The 20,286-nt window shown below is 39.2% G+C and overlaps 1 protein-coding gene across 1 annotated transcript; it reads left to right on the forward strand.

The window, feature by feature from the left end:
* Nucleotides 1-377: 377 nt before the first annotated feature.
* On the forward strand, nt 378-1,784 carry LOC105917972. Its single transcript, XM_012852939.3, has 2 exons — nt 378-496; nt 673-1,784. The coding sequence occupies exon 2, from the start codon at nt 682-684 to the stop codon at nt 1,579-1,581; it is 900 nt and encodes a 299-aa protein (XP_012708393.2). The 5' UTR covers nt 378-496; nt 673-681; the 3' UTR covers nt 1,582-1,784.
* Nucleotides 1,785-20,286: the final 18,502 nt, after the last annotated feature.

The raw sequence follows: 20,286 nt of genomic DNA on the forward strand, positions 1-20,286 counted from the left end.
TCCTGAGGCAACAATACATATTGACTTTAAAGAAACATTAAAGACACTCTGGTGTTTAACAAGATAATCAACATGAGGCATTTCCCCTTTAAATTACAAACAGACTCTTCTGAGTCAGATCAATATTCATATTGATCTAGGATATATTGATCATGACAATGAATATTGACCCCAAACGGTTTAATTGCCGTTTTTGATGCTGTCACATCTATTTAGGTAAAAAAACATATCCAACAAAAAATGACTTTAGTTCCTGGGTGGGTCAGAAATTCACCTATGTTTCTTCAGAAGAGCTGTATTGACAGTATGTGGGTGGATCAGGTTATTATTTCTGATCTTAATCAGTTGTTTCTGAAGAAATTCTCTCCTAAGAGGCGGAGCTTTCCCATCATGCCTCTGCTTCCAGCAGGTATATAAAGAGCAGGTGAGGAGCTCAGGTACAGCAGCCTTCAGCCACCCAGAAGACTTCAACCAGCCGATCACAGTCTGCAGACACGTAAGTCTCCACCTCTTCTTCTTCTGCTCCAGACAGCCTGTTGAGACCATCTGAGCACATTTTGATCAGCTACCAGTTTTAAGACTCTGTGTCTCAGTCTAATGCAACCAGATGTGTGACCTGATGTTTATTCACTGCGTGTTCATTAATGAACCGTCCTGCTTTCTTTCCTGCAGAGACCCAACATGGCCACATACATCACTGAGCTTGACGTATCTCTGGACGATACAGAGGCGAGTTATCTCAGAACACAGGGCTTCAAACAGATCTATGTCAATCTGAACATGTATGGAAGCCGTGAGGTTTATCTCTGGTACAAAGAGGGCAGCAAAGATAATTCAATTACCAGGATCCAGTTCTCCTTCACTAATAGCATGGCAGAGGGCCTGAATGCTAGTGGGTTTGAAAAGGTTAAAAAAAACCTCAACACTGGATCATGTGGAGACGATGTCTTCCTGTGGTATTTCAAAGGTACCACAGAGAGTCATGTTCCCATCACAAAGATTGAGGTGTCTCGTGATGATGAAGCCAGAAAGTTTAGCCTTGGCTGGGAGAGGATGTCCTGCAATCTGAACCGAGGCTCTGGAGGATCCTGGGCCTTCCTGTGGGTGAAGAGAGAGAAGAAGACCTACATCCAGGACATGAAAGTCACCGATGACTCTGACAATGATCAAGATTATTTCGAAAAAGGCTACATCCGAGTAGATGAGAGCACCAACAGAGGCGCTTCAGGGAAGCCAGTCTTCCTCTGGTACCTTCCCACCATCAAGATGGAGGGGAGCTATGTGTCACTGCAAGTCTCCACCAGTGTCATAGATAGTCAGGGATACCAAAAGCAGGGCTTCCTTCAACTGACCCCCCTTGTAAATCTCAACGAGGGGAATCAGGGCAACAAAGTGTATCTGTGGTACAAGAAGGAGGATCCTGGCCACAAACCCATCCAGACCATCACTCTGTTGTCCAACCAGGAGTTGATTGACGATTATATGAAAGCTGGGGTCACAGTCCTCCAAGGGAACCTGAACTCAGGTGGTGGGTGTCCATGGTTTCCTGCAACTCCACTTTACCTGGGTTATTATAACTAGTCTCCATGGTAACAGAGCTGAGCATGCTCACTGAGTGAAATGTTGCCTAAAGAAAAGGCGTCTGTTTAATCAGTTTGGTGGTGGTGATTTGTTTTTCTTCTTCTCCCTCCTAAATGTCCCGACCCTGACCCAAAGATTAAGATACAACATCCTCCCTGTTGATGTATTTTCTTTGGTTCAATAAAGTTCTGTTTGCATCTGAAGAATCTTTGTCTCTTTAATTTTTACTGTTTATAATAAAATGAAATGAACAGAGAAAAAACAGCAGCCAAGAGGACAGAAACCCAGCAGCACACTGACTGCCTGAGAGGAACCCAGAGAGAGCAGAACCACAAGAACCAGTCAATCAGTCAGTCAATGAAACTTTATTTATAAAGCTCTTTTTATGCAGTCAGGTGGAAGACAAATTGATTTACTGATATTAAAACCAGAAAGACATTTAACCCCTAGACACAAAAACAATGAAACAATCAGCGTCATCAAACAGATTAAACAAATAGCTGTTGGTCGATAAAAGAATGAACTAAAATGGAGAGAAATTAATCAACTATGGATGATGAGGAACTGTGAATATGCAGCAAATATATCAATGTTTTATTATTAGAAACTTAAGCAAAATATATAAAACACAAAAGTTAAGTCCATCCATACTAAACATAAATAACAATCATGAATAGTAAGCAGCAAGATCCCTAAATTATAAACAGTACCATAAATAATGTCTTAAGCTGTTATAAAATAATATAATTTAAAATGATGATGTAGAAGCTGCTAGAGCTGAAGTAAATGATTCACAAAGATTTTTCTGTTGCTGACATATGAGCTGAAATATTTCAGGATGGTTCCAGAAAGTCCAGCTTGTCTGATCCATTCTGGCAGGACGGTGTGGTCAACAGTTTTAAAAGCTGCACTGAGGCCCGATTAAACCAGTTCTGAAGGTTGGTTCTGATCCATATTATATCAGAGGTGGCTTCTGGGCTAGGATTGGATCCAAAGCCAGAGTTTTCTACAATTCAATTCAATTTTATTTATATAGCGCCAATTCATGAAACACGTCATCTCAAGGCATTTTCCAGAGTCAAATTCAATCAGTTTATACAGATTAGGTCAGAAAGTTTCCTCTCTAAGGAAACCCAGCAGGTTGCATCAAGTCTCTCCAAGCAGCATTCACTCCTCCTGAAAGAGCGTAGAGCCACAGTGGACAGTCGTCTGCATTGTTGATGGCTTTGCAGCAATCCCTCATACTGAGCATGCATGAAGCGACAGTGGAGAGGAAAACTCCCCTTTAACAGGGAGGAGAACCTCCAGCAGAACCAGAACCAGGCTCAGTGTGAACGCTCATCTGCCTCCACCCACTGGGGCTTAGAGAAGACAGAGCAGAGACACAGAAAGCACAGAAGCTCACATTGACCCAGGAGTACGTTCTATGTTAGATGGTAATAGAGGATGATCTGCCTCCCCTGATGATGTCACAGCTAACAGAACGCCAGACCAGTTGTACCATCTAGTGACGAAACGATAGACTGGACCACAGAGAGGAGGCAAAGTCTCCCAGACCTCGGCACATTGCACACACTGCTATGTTCCATTGTTTTAAGTGATTTATTTTAAGTGACTAGGCCGTCAGAGTATAATTGTAGCAGCAGATGTCACCAGAGAGCACTGAATGAAGCACTGACTAACGAAGCTTTGGGTGGAGCAATGGGCTGGAAGGCTTCCTTGCTTCATGAAGCTTCAATTGACCCTCTGGGATTATTAAAGTATGTCTGATTCTGATTCTGACTAATCGGAGCAGGCGATGCAGGTTAAAAGCCACGGTGGAGCAGGTGACAAGGATGACTGCAGGCAGGCTGTTAACAGGATCTGGAAAAGAGAACACGGGACAGAGCAAACTCCAAGACATTTTTCAAACAAAGGGTACAATACAAACTCTCGTAGAGGACAAACAAAATAAAAGAAACTGAACGCTAGGGAGCAGCACGAATACAAAAAATAAACAGTAGAAGTACAGTGTAGGGCACATTGGAATAATAATAACGGGTTTGAAGGCCGGTGATCCAGGGTGCTTTTCAATCTTTTACTACTTTCAAGGAGCTGTAATACATGTTAAAGACATTTAGAAAGCAAGGAAAATAGGGCTTTCTTCCCTTCCACTTGCAGCAATGAATATGATATTGGGACAATATTTATCAAAATGGATGAAGATGAGTCCAAACTGTCCATGAAAACCAAAATATGTGCAATGAAATAAACATGGAGTGACGAGGATAAATAATCTTAGAAATGCCCTCCAGTTTGGTTAATAAATTTCTTCCAAAAATAGTTAGGTCTCTTGTTAAACAGTGGCTAAAACCTTTATTCATATCCCCTGATTAGATTTGATTAGAGAGATTAGCATCTTCCCTTTGTATTGCATTTTTTTAAATCATGACATACAGATATTTTACTTCATGTTATTGATGACATGCAGCTATGTTGACATGAGTGAATAGGGAGAATTTCAAATTTTTTAATGTTTAATGTTAGACCTGAAGCCTTTGAAAATAAGGAAATAGTTTCAAGGGTCTCATCCACCATTGAACTATTTTTCAAAAACGGTTGCTGACATCAGCAAATTGACTTATTTTAAATAGTCTATCAAAAACATTCATTCTTCATAAGGTTATTCATAATAGAAAGTATTAAAAGATGTTTACATTAAACAAATAATTCCCTGGTGAACACCACGTCGTACCTCAAATCTAGGAGTCAATCCTGGGTTAATTGGCATGGTTCTATGTATATTATTATAAAACATTTTGATTAGAGCACAAAAATTGTTTCCCTAAACCGAAGAATTCCAGCATTGATTACAAAGGAATGTTCTATTGCAGGGATTCCCAAAGTGTGGTGCGTGCGCCAGCTGCCGCTAGGGGGTGCACAAGGTGAAAAATGTAATGATATAATATAATTCCAAAAAAAGGTAAAAAACAAAGCAACTGGACTTGTTTTCCGTAGTTGAAGACGTTTTGCTTCCTCTCCAGGAAGCTTTCTCAATTCAACAAGTGATATATAATATATAGATATATATAATAGATATGTTTTTCCCCACACCATAACGACGTATAAATAAACATTTCCTATGTAAAAAACTCTAAACTTATTAAATGAATAAAATGTATCTGTTTATTTAGAAAAAGTCTTCTACACTTTATTTTAAGATGAAATATTCACATTGTGCTGTATATGCGCACCTGGCTTGTGGCCTCTACTTCATTCATTCTTTCAAATATGTTCAATTGGTTAAAATCAGTAAAACTGTCATGCAGGTGAGACATCTAAGGTCAAAGTTAGTGATGAAGGAGGAGAGGAACCAAGAGAGAGAGGAATTGGAGGCAACAGACGAGAGAATTGCAACGGATCCGGGAGAAGAAAACTGTCAGGGTTTAGTTTTGATCTGGTTTTTGTTCACTACTGTTTCAGTTCTTCCTCTTCGTCAGGATTTAGTTATGTTCTGGCCTCATTTTTGTTAGTTTTCAGTTTCCTCCTCCCCCTCCCTCAGCTCTCCTTCACTCCCTCTGCAGTCAGTCACACCTGTTGGTCATTAATCAGTCAGACTCATTTCACCTGCCAGCCTCCCTACTTAAGCCTCCCTCTGCTTTCGCTCCTCTGCCGGTTCGTCATCATGCAACACCTTCTCCTTTCCTGTCTACCTGAGTGTTCTCTGCTTGCTGCTGGAATGCTGCCACCTCTGCTTCTCTTTTACCTCAGTTTGCCATGGATTATTCCAGTCTCGTTGGTGCAACTATCCTGTTGTGACTCTAACCTGCAAGTATTGATCCAGCCTGGCTGCTTATCCTGTTGAGACTCTGCTCTGGCTCACTCTCTGCCGTGCTGTGGAATCTGCTACAGTGTTCAGTCACTCCCTTGGTGATTTTGTTTCCTCACTTTGCTCACGCACAGAGCTGAAATACTTTTCATTGTAATTCAGACAGGTGCAGTTCATTTTAAAAATGCGGTTTTAGCGCATATTCAGACAGGAACAGGGAAAGTGGGATGGGGCTGCAGGGAGCTGAGGTGTTGCTCTGGGCGTGTTTACCTGCTGAATGTAACTGCCATGAAACAATCAGAAAAAAACGTTTTATTTCTCTGATTAATAACATATTTATGGAGCGCTCTGTTATAGTTACTCTATGCCACTCTACCAAAGTGTATCTCTCCCTCTCTCGCTCGCTGGTAATCGGACACAAATCAAACCAAACTTCTTCGTGTTTGTATTTTGCGGCATAAATTGTGAGTCACACTCAGATTTGGAAGCCGGTACATGAAATAAACAAAGTGAGAACAGTTTAGTCCTGGACCTGCATGGTCTCCGCTTCAGAGACGTTCCATGTTGTCTGTGGAGGTATGAGTGATCTGAGCGTCTCTTTCTTTCTGTCGCTTCACGCTGAGCCACCGATGGACCTGAAAACCACCAGGATCCTGTTGTGGATGTTGTCTGTAACTTTATTGCAATTTTATTCAATTTTATTTCGATAACCTTTGTTATGATGGTTGTGTTCTTGTATATGCAACAGATTATCTAGTTAAGTCTAGTTAAGTTTGTAGCTTATTTAACTTAATATTTTCTTCATTTGACAGCTGAGTAATTTCAGAGTTTATTGATTTGTGATGTGATAGTTGAGAGAAAAAAATATTTAAATAAATAAATGATGGGCATTCTGTATAGAAGTGAACACTGAGAATCTTTTACAGTTTAGCAGAAAAAGAGATTATGAACAGAAATATGAAATATGAACAGAATTTCCATGGTAAGTCAAACCATTTTTCTTTTACTTGTCATTTTGATATGGATAATGAATGAGAAATGTTTACATGCCAGATTAAATTCAGTTTTGATTGTGAGCTGAAGCTTGTGACTTGATTCAATGCTACATTAATTTAACCTCTCTTTAACTAAATATGTAACTGTTGGCCATATTAGAAATTTTAGATTTAGACTTCAACAAGCTCTTTTTTTATTTCACTTGCATTAGGTAAAATTTGGATAATATTTTAGTAATTTATATTTAGTAAAATATTGAAGTACTTTAGAGTCTTTGATATCCAACAACAATCTTGTAGGGCCTCAGCTTTGCATTTTCCTTTCCTTATGTTACAAGCTTTTAAGACAATGGGTAGATAAAAAAAAAAAAGGTAAGACTCCTGTTAGGAATAATTTATGGGCATATTTCATTCTCTACAAATTTCTTAATGTCCAAAGTTTTACAATAACACACATGTTTATCCCGATGCTGTACATACAGTGTCAAACTTGTGGATGATGGTTCCACACTGATTGCACTGAAATGATACCCGCACAGATTCCAAACAAAGACACCCCTGGTACTGTGTGTTGTGCGCCAACAAGACAATCTCAAAGTAACTATTGCTGACTGTCACTGAGCGTGCTGTAGTGATGTGGAGCTTGCAGCTCTGTTGACCTCATAGCAGACAATTCCCACGGAAGTTTCCCTCATTATCATGCAGGAAACAAGACAAAAAGCGACATTCAGGTTAATAGGAATTTTTGTGGAGCTGTATGGGAATCTTAAATATTGTGATTTTTATTATTCAGTGAGATTTTATTTTGTATAAGTTTGCAGGAACAAGCTGTATTCTCATGTTACATTGTTTGATCATAATGCAAACAGTAAAGGAGAAATTAAATAGTCTTTGGTTGTAATATAGTTGTTATCACCATAAGCCTTTCTGCATCAATAAAGCCAATGTTATGTTTATTCAACATGTTCAAGTTATATGTGTGCCGTAAATTTGGTGGCACTACAATGATCTATAGTGTACTTATTGGCGATTATATGCTTGTAATAACAATGAAAAAATATCCCAAATTAGAATTTAGCACATTTTCCTAAAGAGTTGTAGTATGAACTAGATGAGGTTATCTATGTGTTCTACAAGTTTGGTGACACTGCAATGATAAAAAAAAACTATTTGGTGATGATCTGTGATTTTTATAGCATGATGGAGCGTCATCCCACAATGGGATAAATGGCAGCTATAGGTTTAACATATTTTAAATTCCCCCTTTGGTCAAGAAACTAACAAGATCTTAATCCCACTGGGTATGTGGAGGTAGAATATAACAAACTAATGCAAAAAGGATGTAAGGTTCCAAGGAGTCCTTCAACACACGAACCTGTCGATATCTTCTAGAACAGACCTAATAGCAGAATCTACACACCTCAACTCTCCAGCGGCAGCCATTGTTGTTGTAAACGAATTCAACCCAAGCGCGCTTTGGTGACGTAGTTGATTACTACTGTTGATCATCTGTCCATCATCGTATAAAGCCCGCCCCGACAATTTGATTGGCCCGCCAGATAATGGGCGAGCATACTCGCACTACTATTGAGCAATACCAGACCGAACTTCAGTCAGTGGAGATGCGTCTGGCTCCTCTTTGGACTCGTTCTGCATAAAATGAGTCTAGATCCTGCTGTCGGCATCCCACAATCCTCTGCACTGCGTCATCACACACGTCATGTCCGGTTGTAGAGAGTGAGTACGTGGACTAACAGGGGACGCTGAACTCCTAAAATAATTAAGGTTGCAAAGTTTTCCTCCTGATAAAGAACGATTGATGTAAAGGAAAATCTGTTTCAGCAAAGTCAAGAAAAGATCACTGAATGCCGAGGAAAAAAGCACCGCAGGTTATCTCCGACCCAATTGTTGCCTGACCTGTTCCAGCGAAGAGTGGATCAGCTGAGAGGGAGATGGAAAGCGACGCGGTGCAGGTGAATAAAGCTGAATTAGCTGCCTTGATCCGTGCAATCATAAAGGAAGAAATAAACGAGGCAATGAATAATTTACAACCGCAGTTTGATGAGCTAAAACTCGGACTGAAAGATTGCAAAGAAAAACTTGTCGATGTGGAGTCGGGCTTATCCGGAATGAATGACAGAATGGATGAAGCGGAGCGTGTCTGTAAAGCTCTCGGAAAAGAAAACAAAGATCTAAGAGATAAAATTGAAAAGTTGGAGAGTCACAGCCGAAGATTTAACCTCCGAGTATTTGGCATCGACAAGGATATAGAAAACGGAAAACCTACCGAATTTATGGAGTCCCTTTTCAATGAAGTGTTTAAAGATAAGCTGCCTTATAAACCTGAAGTGGAAGTTGCGCACAGAGTGGGGCCGGTTACAAAACATGGTTCGAGACCGATGATCGTCAGGATGCAGAAGTATACGGCGAAAGAGGCTATTTTACGAATAGCGAAGCAAAAAAGGGTCCTACAATTCAAAGGGATGAATGTCAAGATTTTTCCGGATTTAACCGCGGAAGTGTCGAAGAGAAGAGCGCAATTCAAAGATCTGAGAATGAAACTACATCAAGCAGGAATAAAACATGGTTTGATTTATCTGGCTACACTGATTGTAACATTTAATGGAGATACAAAATACTTTCAAGATCAGAAATCTGGAGACATCTACTACAATCAAGTAATTGGACCAGCGCTGTCAAGCAATTAAGTATGCTAATGACTGGACTTTGCATCAGGAATAAGTACATCGAATGCAGGAATGAGGAACTGAACTGGATTGACAACTGTAAGACATGCATCTCGAGGAATTGGGACTGATATATGGATATAAACTTAAAGACATAATTATCAACTCCAAAGTATATAGTATTATACATTATATTGATTATTTTAAACTCAAGAATTGAGGAAAATAGTTTACTATATAAAGATATTGGAAATTAAAATATAGTTATGTTCTTAGTTAAAGACTGTTAATATTTTGCCTAATTTGTAAGTATAGTAAGTTTACTAAATGTACAGATATTGGAAATCAAAATATAGTTATGTTCTTAGTTACAGACTGTTAATATTTTGCCTAATTTGTGAGTATTATAGTAAGAAATTCAATGTATGTATAATTAGGCTGAGAACTATGATGGTAATGGAAGTCAAGTGGAGTTCAGCTCACTTATAGCAACCTGACAACTAGAGTGGCAATACAAAGCGGTATGTCTGAATCTATGTGTATGATTGTATATATGTTTTTTAATTTAGTTGTTTTTTGTGAATTGCTTTGCTCCAATAAAGAATCTAACAGTATGAATCCTAAAATACATAATCTTCAGTATGTTATTTAAATTACCTGAGAAAGGTCTTAAAATTGCCCATATTAACATATGTAGTCCCAGAAATAAATTAAGTGATTTAACAGACATATTGCAACCAAATAATTTGCACATATTGGCAGTGTCGGAGACTCATGTAGACTCTTCATTTGATGATGCAACTTTAAGGATTGATGGATACAACATTTTTAGGAATGACACGAATATATATGGAGGAGGAGTTGCTATCTATATACAGAATCATATACCTGTTCAAGTGATGCCAGACTTAATGTATTCTAGTATTGAAGTTATTTGGTTAAAAGTTAGTCTGAAACATCTAAAACCAATACTTATAGGGTGTTGTTACAGGCCTCCAAATGCGAATAGAGAATATTTGGACAAAATATGTGATATGTTAGATCATGTTAGTAGTATGAATATGGAAATTTATTTGATGGGTGATTTTAACATAGACTGGAATTCTTCTGACTGTCCGAGGAAAAGCAAATTAATGGGCACAGCAATAGCATGTGGATTATCACAGATTATCAATAAACCGACCAGAATATGTACAAAAAAGGATGGTACTCGATCAGCTTCTTGTATTGACCATATGTTTATAAATAGACTACAAATGTGCTCAAATAGCTTTTCGGTGCCAGTTGGTTTTAGTGACCACAATCTTATTGCAATTGTAAGGAAAACAAAAGTTCCTAAATCGGGTCCAAAAATAATAATGAAAAGGTCATTTAGAAGATTTAATCATTTACAATATGAAAATGATGTAAGAAATACAAACTGGTCAGAGGTAATTCTACAAAAGGATCCAGAGAAGGCCTTTCAGCTTTTTGATCAAACCTTAATGAGAATTGTAGAAAATCATGCACCAATTAAAAAGTTTACTGTTCGAAATGTTAACATCCCATGGTTGGATCAAGAATTAAAAGATCTTATGAAAGAGAGAGAGCTAGCCAAAAAAGCAGCAATTATATCTAAATTTAAATCGGACTGGCAAGTGTATTCTAAACTTAGAAATTTTGTAACTAAGGTAAATAAAAAGAAAAAGAAATTGTACTATATTAAAAACATTCTAGCAATAAAAGATGATAGTAAACAATTATGGAATACACTGAATAATATATTAAGAGGAAATAGTAAATCAATTCCAGCTTATTTAGAACATGAAGTTGAATTTTTTACTAGACCAAGTGATATAGCAAATCATCTTAATGATTATTTCATGAACAAAATAAACAAACTAAAAGATACCACACAGCCATACAAGACAGAGTTATCAAATACACTAATAAATAAGATGATGAAAGACAAAACCTGTAGCTTTAAATTCAATAGTGTAAGTGTTTCTAAAGTGGAATTACTTCTGATGAATTGTAAAAAAAAAAAACACCTGGTGTAGACTACCTTGATCATACGTTGCTTAAACCAATAGTTGCTATTATTGCTCCTATTATTGCTCATATAATTAATTTGTGTTTCATGCACAATATATGTTTGCAAGAATGGAAAATATGTAAAGTTGTGCCAATCCCTAAAAATAAGAAAATGCCCTTTTCTGGATCAAACAGTAGACCAATAAGTTACCAATTCTTGGTAAAATAATGGAAATAATTGTTTATGAACAGATTCAATCTTATTTTAAGAATAATGATTTGATTACAACGTTTCAGCATGCATATAGAGAAAAACACTCAACAGCCACTGCCCTGACTCAGATGGTTGATGACTGGTTCAAGGATATCGAGGAGAGAAAAATAATAGGCGTTGTAATGCTTGATTTCACTGCAGCATTTGATATCATTGACCACAAGTTACTGTTAAAAAACTGGAGTATTATGGCTTTTCACAAACTGCATTATTATGGATGAAAAGTTATTTGTCGGATAGAAGACAACTAGTCTATTTTAATGGCAGTTTTTCAAATGTTAGGGCTGTGGAACACGGGGTGCCTCAAGTAAGTTGTCTTGGGCCGCTCCTGTACACAATCTTTACAAATGATCTTCCATCTGTTTTAGAAAAGGCTAGCATCTCAATGTTTGCAGATGATTCCACCATATATTTAGCAGAAACTAATATTAGTGAGTTAAATACAAAACTACAAAGAGAGCTACAGTTAGTGGTGGACTGGATAAGGAGTAACAAATTGGTTCTCAATGTATCTAAAACTACCTGTTTAGTGGTTGGAACTCCTTTTTCTTTACTTTCCAAACCGAAACTTGAACTCACCATAGAGCAAAATTCTGTGGATCAAAAAAAAGAGGCTAAACTGTTGGGAGTGATAATTGATAATAGATTGTGCTGGGATAGACATGTTCAGAACTTGTTAACTAAAATGGGTAATAGTTTATCGGTCATTAAAAGGTGTTCAAAATATTTTACACCGCAGGTTGTTACACAAGTACTTGATGCTTTGTTTTTTTCACATCTTGATTATTGCTCAGTGGTTTGGTCAAATACTTCATCAATTAATATAAAAAAACTACAAGTAATTCAGAATAAAGCTGCACGTGTTGCCCTTTCATGTGGGTTTAGATCAAATGTGGACAAAATGCATGACAGTCTTGTATGGTTAAAAGTTAAAAACAGATTGGTGTATTCAGTAATGGTATTTCTATATGTTATAACAAATAAAACGCCTTTCATTTTATATACAAAACTATCCTTTAGTACTGATACACATTATTATCCAACAAGACATGCAGTAGGAGGTAGTTTTATTTTACCTAGAGTTAAAACAAAATCAATTCAACGTTCAGATAGGTACAGGTCAATGTGTGAATGGAATTCACTCCCAAAGACTATTGTACAACAAAACACTCTCTATGGTTTCAAAACTGCACTTAAGAAATATTACCTTCAAAGAAATTTGGATAGTTAATGTTAATTTTATTAAGGAGATATTGTGTAGGGTTCTTGTTAGCTAGTTCTTTAATATAGATCTATCTGGAGTAGCAAAATTTTATGTTAATTATGTTTATTTATTTATGTTACTTTTTAATGATAAAAGGTGTTAAATGTAAATATGTATTACATTTTGTGTAAATGTCTTGTATGTATAGTGTGTAATGTGATGTAATACATTGTGTTGTCACGTGGAAGACTGAAGGACCCCAGGAAGAATAGCTTTTAGCTGATGCTGAAGCTAATGGGGATCCTAATAAAACAAACAAACAAACCACCCGTGCTAGGTCCTTCCTCTCCTGGACTGTGCAGCTCCCATACCACACAGTTATACTGAGACATAAAACTCAGTCACTGATCCAGGAGCAGAGAGGTGTGGATAATCCCAGGTTGTGGAGCTTCAGAGCCAGCATGTCTGGTAGCACGGTGTTAAACGTTGAGCTGAAGTACATGAAGAGCATCCTAACATAGGTGTTGGGATGCTGCAGATGGGTCAATTCAATTCAATTCAATTTTATTTATATAGCGCCAATTCATGAAACATGTCATCTCGAGGCACTTTACAAAGTCAAATTCAATCAGATTATAACAAAAGTTAAAAGGTTAAATGACAACAGTCATTTCAATGCAATGCAATGCAAAACTAGAGAACAGTAGAAATCAGTAGAGTAAGAAAAATAGTCCCTGATGTCCTCCAGTAGCCTAAACCTGTAGCAGCATAACTAGAGGTAGCTCAGGGCGCGCGCGGATCCAGGCGGGTGCGCGGGGGGTGTGCGCACGCCCTTTTGGAGACCAAAGTATTTTTTTAGAGACCGAAATTTTAAACATCCTTCATAGAATTAAGATTAATTCATCACTCTCTGCCGCACCAGTCGCCATCTTGGATTCTTGTTCTTCATCTTCTTCTTCTTGTTCTTCTTCTTCTCTTTTTTATGGTGGTTGGCAAACAACTTTTAGGTGCATTACTGCTACCTTCCAGATTTGAGTATTGTTCTTCTTATTATTATTTTTGTGTTTATTGGGGGTTGGCAAACAACTATATGGTGCATTACCGCCACCAACCAGTATGGAGTGTGGATCAGAAAAAACGTGCTCAAAAAAAAAAAAAAAATATATATATATATATATATATATATATATATATATATATATATATATATATATATATATATATATATATATATATTCTTTTCGCTAAACCTGTTACCAATAAATAATGCAACATAATTCTATAACCTGAATCATAAATGTTTTTCCTTAAAATATTTATTAGACAATACTACTCTTTAGATTGGAGTATGGATCAACCTTAATCTTATATTCTCCCCACACTGGAAAACCACTTCAGAACCTTAAAACGCCTATATTGATCTGAATTTTTTTGAGAACTAATGCCTCATTGTTTTTTTGTTTGTTTGTTTTTTTATTTGTTTGTTTGTTTGTTATTTGTCTTTTCTGTTTGCTTTTGTCATTTCTGATTTATTGTTATCTTCTAATATGTGTGCCTTAAGATTGTAAGACCTCATTTCTTTATATTTGTACATGCCATGTGTTATTGTACATTTGTTCAAATCTTTAATAAAAAAATAGATAAAAAAGTATTCTCCCCACAGAAAAAAGGTACGATGATCGTTAGAAAATGTTGATAATGAGAAAACTTGGGGTTCTCACAAGTTGTGTAAAGTTGTAAAGTAATGCAATTTTAGGGAAACTTTTTCAAGTAACGGGAAAGTTATGAAAATTTTATTTTTGTTGCACGGTTTTTGAAAAATAATGAAGAAAATATAGTGGACATTGACACGCATACAATAGTTATTGTTTAGTGTGTATTGTCTGGTCTAAACCTGTTGGTGCCACATGTGTTTTATTATTAAAACTAAGAATGGTCTCCTTTATGAAAACGTACTAGGCTTAAAACTATTGCATCCTGATGTCCTCTGAAGTGCTAACACGTTTTTCTACGTTTTTCTCATCTGGTTCTCTTTTCAAGTTTGGTAATTTCTCCTTTGAGTTCTTGTATGGAGGATTCAAGTTTAGTCAGCGACTGCCTGGTCTGCTTGTGTCCGTCCCGATTTTCTTCCCTTAGTTTCTCCAATTCAGCTAGTATTTTAGACTCGTGGTTGCTAGGGCTATCACTTGCTGCGCCACTCGAGGTCTGCCTTAAAGTTAGTTGCCTCAAGTTTTCGTTTTTGTCGCCCGTGAGATCCTGTTTTGAGCCTTTGCCTCTCGAAGAATTTGCCATATTGAGTTTGTATAAATTTGCCGAGTTTTAAGTAGTTTTGTTAGGAAATTAGCAATTAGCCGGCGGAGCCTTGTTTTATGCTACTGTCTGCAGCATGACGTCACCGGAAGTCCCTTCCCTGGAATTCTAAGGATAACAAATATGAAGTGCTACCCAAACATTTCTATGATTCTTCACCTTCTGTCAGTTATACCTGTTATGAGTGCTTCTGTGGAACGTGCTAACTCAGGCCTTAAAGCAGTAAAAACTTTGCGGAGGTCGACTATGGGACAGGAAAGGTTTGTGGCTTTGCTACTTATGTATGTCCACAAGGACATTCATTTAGACATCAATAAAATCATTGACATATTTGCCCAGAAGCATCCCAGAAGGTTGACATTCATAAACCCATTATCATCGTCATCATAAAGTTGAAGGTGTTGTAGAAGAGAACAATATTATTTGTCAAGTTTACAGTTCTATTATATGCTTATGGCTTAACTTCACCATACATGTTCATTGGTTTAACTTACTATAAAGTTGTTTTTTTCTCTCAACATAGTTTATCTTGTTAAAATATATTCAAAAATCCTTTATCACTTGAACCATACCAAACTGTTCTTAAGTTCTTGGGTCTTTTTATCTCATTTTCTGTATAAATATCATTTCTGGAAATAAAGAAAATCTTTGTTTAATTGTTGATAAGGATAATTTTTTTCTTCAAACTACTTTTTAACCTTGTGCATGCTGTAAAAACCAAGAGATTTTGGCTTAAAAATTCTTTTTCAATTACAATCATGCTAATTCCACTTAAAGTGATTATCAATTTAAAAAACCCTTAGATGAATAATTAGGGTAGTGTGGAAGAGTAAAGATGGCATTCTTTGGTCATTTAGCCTCACATTGTCTTGACATGACCCTTACGTGCGCACCCCCCTTTGAAAAGTCCTGGATCCGCCCCTGAAAGTAAGTCGGATCAAATTCTAGCGGCGCTGGAGTTATTGAGAAACGAGTTCTCAGCGAAACTTGATGGAGTGATGGTGACACTACAAGATGTAAAACAAGATATGAAAGACTATAATGAACGTATGTCACAGGCGGAGGACCGTATTTCTACCGCGGAAGACAAAGTGGCTAATCTAAGAGCTAACCTGAGCTCCTTGCAGGCTAAAAATAAATCGATCGAGGACAAACTCATGGACTTGGAAACAAGATCTCGCTTGAATAACTTGAGACTTGTAAATTTGCCCGAAGGTGCCGAAGGTCCAGCTCTATGTGCTTTTTTGGAGAAGTGGATACCGGAGGCGTTGGGGAATGAGGCGCTGCAACCCTCGGTGAGCCTGGAAAGAGCTCACAGATTAGGACCGAGAGCGGACGGCGCTTCCCGACCAAGAGCCCTGATAATGAAGTTCCTCAACTACCGAGAAAGGCAAGCCGTCATTTGAGCTGTACGGGAGAAGAAAGACGTCTTCTACAAGGAACAACGGCTCCGCTTCTACCCCGACCTGGCGACTGGGCTTCACCAGCTGAGGAAAAAGTTTGATCCGTTTCGGGAGGAGCTGCATAAATTAGGCATTCGTAACGGAGTAACTCATCTTGCAACGCTTCTAGTGACCCATGAAAACAAAACATTGGCATTCAAAACACCTGGGGATGCAAGGGAGTTTCTCACGAAAATCCAAGAGGGCTAAGGACACACAGAACATTAAGGGAAGAATGAAGCTTCAGATGGAGTGTAAAGTAAGGTTCACAGAAAATAGAAATCCATCACATGATAGCTTACAGCTAGTGTGTTCTTATGCTATATGGGATTTATTTTTATTTTTTGATATTCCAATGTGTTGACATGGTTTGTAATATTTTTACGTTCATTAACATTAATTTTGTAACAATACAGTGTTTAAAGGTAAAACAGTCCCTTAAAATATTTTTTCAGTATGAGTGGGCAGGGGTCAAAATGTTATTAGCGACAACAGGGGTATTTCTTGCAGAATAGGTTAAGGGTGGTTTTGCGGATCCTCACTGGTTGTGGATTGGCTTATTGCTATAAGGAGAGTCTAATGTATGTGGGTGGGACTCTCCCAGTTTGGGGAAGGGAAATGGTAACCCTATCCCTAATTATGATCCGGCTAATTGGGTTCTTCGAACACACCTGTTGTTTATGATTAGTATGGCTGGATTGAGTTATCTGAGATAACTGCGCGTTCATGCGTTTGTTTAAAAGGGGAAATGTGTCAATAGTAGAAACATTGATCAGCAACGCTGCTATTGGCTGTTCAGCGTGGTCAAAGAACGCCCACAGTTTTTCTCCCAAGCAGAACAAGAGCTTTTAATGGAAGGTTATAATGAATTTGAGTCATTAATTAAAACGACAGGGAACACCTCAAAGTCTGCTAAAGCCAGGAGAGAGGGCTGGCAAACAGTAGCAGACAAATTAAATGCGTAAGTGCTGTCCTACAGTATGTATTTTTGCATTATAATAATTTAATATTTACTTTGTTCTTTTTTGTCAGAGCCTCCACGGGACCCACTAGAACATGGGGACAAGTAAAAGTGAAATATAAGAATATTCTACAAAATGGTAACCTTTAATTATTATACTTTATTTTAAAAAGCCACTTGTTATCGCAACAGATCCAATATCGGTGTCATTCCTTAGACACTGAGTAAAGGACGAGTGCAAACGGGAACTTAAAAAAAATATCTTTATTTATAAAAAAATTAAGATATAATGCAAATACAAAAATGACAATTCAATCTGGAGAGACTCAGACGGAGAAAGAGAAAACGATTAACAAATTTATTTGACAAAATGAATAACAGTTCTTTGGCGCTCGGGCCCCGGCTGAAGATTTGAGCAGTGAATTCCGACGAATTCAGATGAGCCCATCAACGCTGAATAGGGATGCTCCCCCCAAAACTTCTGGGCCGATGCCGGGGCCGAGGCCAGGACTTCGCAACGAGAGGTGAAAAGCAGGCGGGAGAAATCGAGGTGACGGATGGCAGTGTAAACTGTATGGGATGACGCAGAGCCAGGCTGGTAGATGAAGGCCAGCTGAGGGGTTATTGATGTGACGCGGAGCTGGTAGATGAAGGCCAGCTGAGGGGTTATTGACGTGATGCGGAGTTGGGCTGGTAGATGAAGGCCAGCTGAGGGGTTATTGATGTGACGCGGAGCTGGTAGATGAAAGTCGGATGTGGAGTCGTTGGGATGATGTAGAGCCATGCCGGGAAATGAAGCTAACTGGGGTAATGAGAATACTTAGAGTTAGGTAGAAGAATACCTACAAATCTCATTAAGTAAAGAGAAAGAAAGAGAAGACGATGGATACGAGCTAGCGGGGACTTGTGCAAAAGCTTATAGGTAAGCTGATAGACATAGAATTTAGCAAGGCCGCCCCAAAAGAAAGATGAACTGAGTGAAATCGGTGGATGAAGGCCAGTGGTAGTAATAGACTAGAAGTCAGGAAGAAAGACACCGGAAAACAGGGAGCTGAAGATCGAAGCAAAGCTGGGAGTAAATTCACCGGATAAATTGTTAGCTGGCAGGGACAAGAGGTGGGATCACTTGAAATGGAACCTGAAAGTAGCAGCACGGGAGGATGTGCAGGGCCTTATGAGTTCAGGACTTGAGCTCTTAAATGGAGTAAACCATCCACCACCAGTGAGTTGCGAAGTGCTTACCTGAGCACTGAGAGACCATTGAGCTGTGAGAACGGCTGAGAGATCTGGACGAATGTAGGATGCGAAAGCCGAAGACGACCATCGACCGAGTTGCTGGAGAGTTGAAGTGGGAATACCCTGCCCCTTCTTTTTCTTCTCGCTTTTTTTTTTTTTTTTGGCGGAACATGGCAGGGCAGGCCGCATGGCGAGGAGCATAGAAGGAAACACATGGCGAGGAGCATAGAAGGAAACACATGGCGAGGAGCATAGAAGGAAACGCATGGCGAGGAGCATAGAAGGAAACGCATGGCGAGGAGCATAGAAGGAAACACATGGCGAGGAGCATAGAAGGAAACGCATGGCAGAGAGCATAGAAGGAAATGCATGGCGAGGAGCATAGAAGGAAACGCATGGCGAGGAGCATAGAAGGAAACGCATGGCAAGGAGCATAGAAGGAAACGCATGGCAGAGAGCATAGAAGGAAACGCATGGCGAGGAGCATAGAAGGAAACGCATGGCGAGGAGCATAGAAGGAAACACATGGCGAGGAGCATAGAAGGAAACACATGGCGAGGAGCATAGAAGGAAACGCATGGCGAGGAGCATAGAAGGAAACGCATGGCAGAGAGCATAGAAGGAAACGCATGGCGAGGAGCATAGAAGGAAACGCATGGCAAGGAGCATAGAAGGAAACGCATGGCAAGGAGCATAGAAGGAAACGCATGGCAAGGAGCATAGAAGGAAACGCATGGCAAGGAGCATAGAAGGAAACGCATGGCAAGGAGCATAGAAGGAAACGCATGGCAGGGAGCATAGAAGGAAACGCATGGCAAGGAGCATAGAAGGAAACGCATGGCAGAGAGCATAGAAGGAAACGCATGGCGAGGAGCATAGAAGGAAACGCATGGCGAGGAGCATAGAAGGAAACGCATGGCGAGGAGCATAGAAGGAAACGCATGGCGAGGAGCATAGAAGGAAACACATGGCGAGGAGCATAGAAGGAAACGCATGGCGAGGAGCATAGAAGGAAACGCATGGCAGAGAGCATAGAAGGAAACGCATGGCGAGGAGCATAGAAGGAAACGCATGGCAAGGAGCATAGAAGGAAACGCATGGCAAGGAGCATAGAAGGAAACGCATGGCAAGGAGCATAGAAGGAAACGCATGGCAAGGAGCATAGAAGGAAACGCATGGCAAGGAGCATAGAAGGAAACGCATGGCAGGGAGCATAGAAGGAAACGCATGGCAAGGAGCATAGAAGGAAACGCATGGCAAGGAGCATAGAAGGAAACGCATGGCAAGGAGCATAGAAGGAAACGCATGGCAGGGAGCATGGCAGGGAACGCATGGCAAGGAGCATAGAAGGAAACGCATGGCAAGGAGCATAGAAGGAAACGCATGGCAGGGAGCATAGAAGGAAACGCATGGCAAGGAGCATAGAAGGAAACGCATGGCAAGGAGCATAGAAGGAAACGCATGGCAAGGAGCATAGAAGGAAACGCATGGCAAGGAGCATAGAAGGAAGCGCATGGCAGGGAGCATAGAAGGAAACGCATGGCAAGGAGCATAGAAGGAAACGCATGGCAAGGAGCATAGAAGGAAACGCATGGCAAGGAGCATGGAAGGAAACGCATGGCAGGGAGCATGGAAGGAAACGCATGGCAGGGAGCATGGAAGGAAACGCATGGCAAGGAGCATAGAAGGAAACGCATGGCAAGGAGCATGGAAGGAAACGCATGGCAGGGAGCATGGAAGGAAACGCATGGCAGGGAGCATGGCAGGGAACGCAT

Source organism: Fundulus heteroclitus, chromosome 12, assembly GCF_011125445.2.
Source record: "Fundulus heteroclitus isolate FHET01 chromosome 12, MU-UCD_Fhet_4.1, whole genome shotgun sequence".
Classification (NCBI taxonomy): Eukaryota; Metazoa; Chordata; class Actinopteri; order Cyprinodontiformes; family Fundulidae; genus Fundulus; species Fundulus heteroclitus.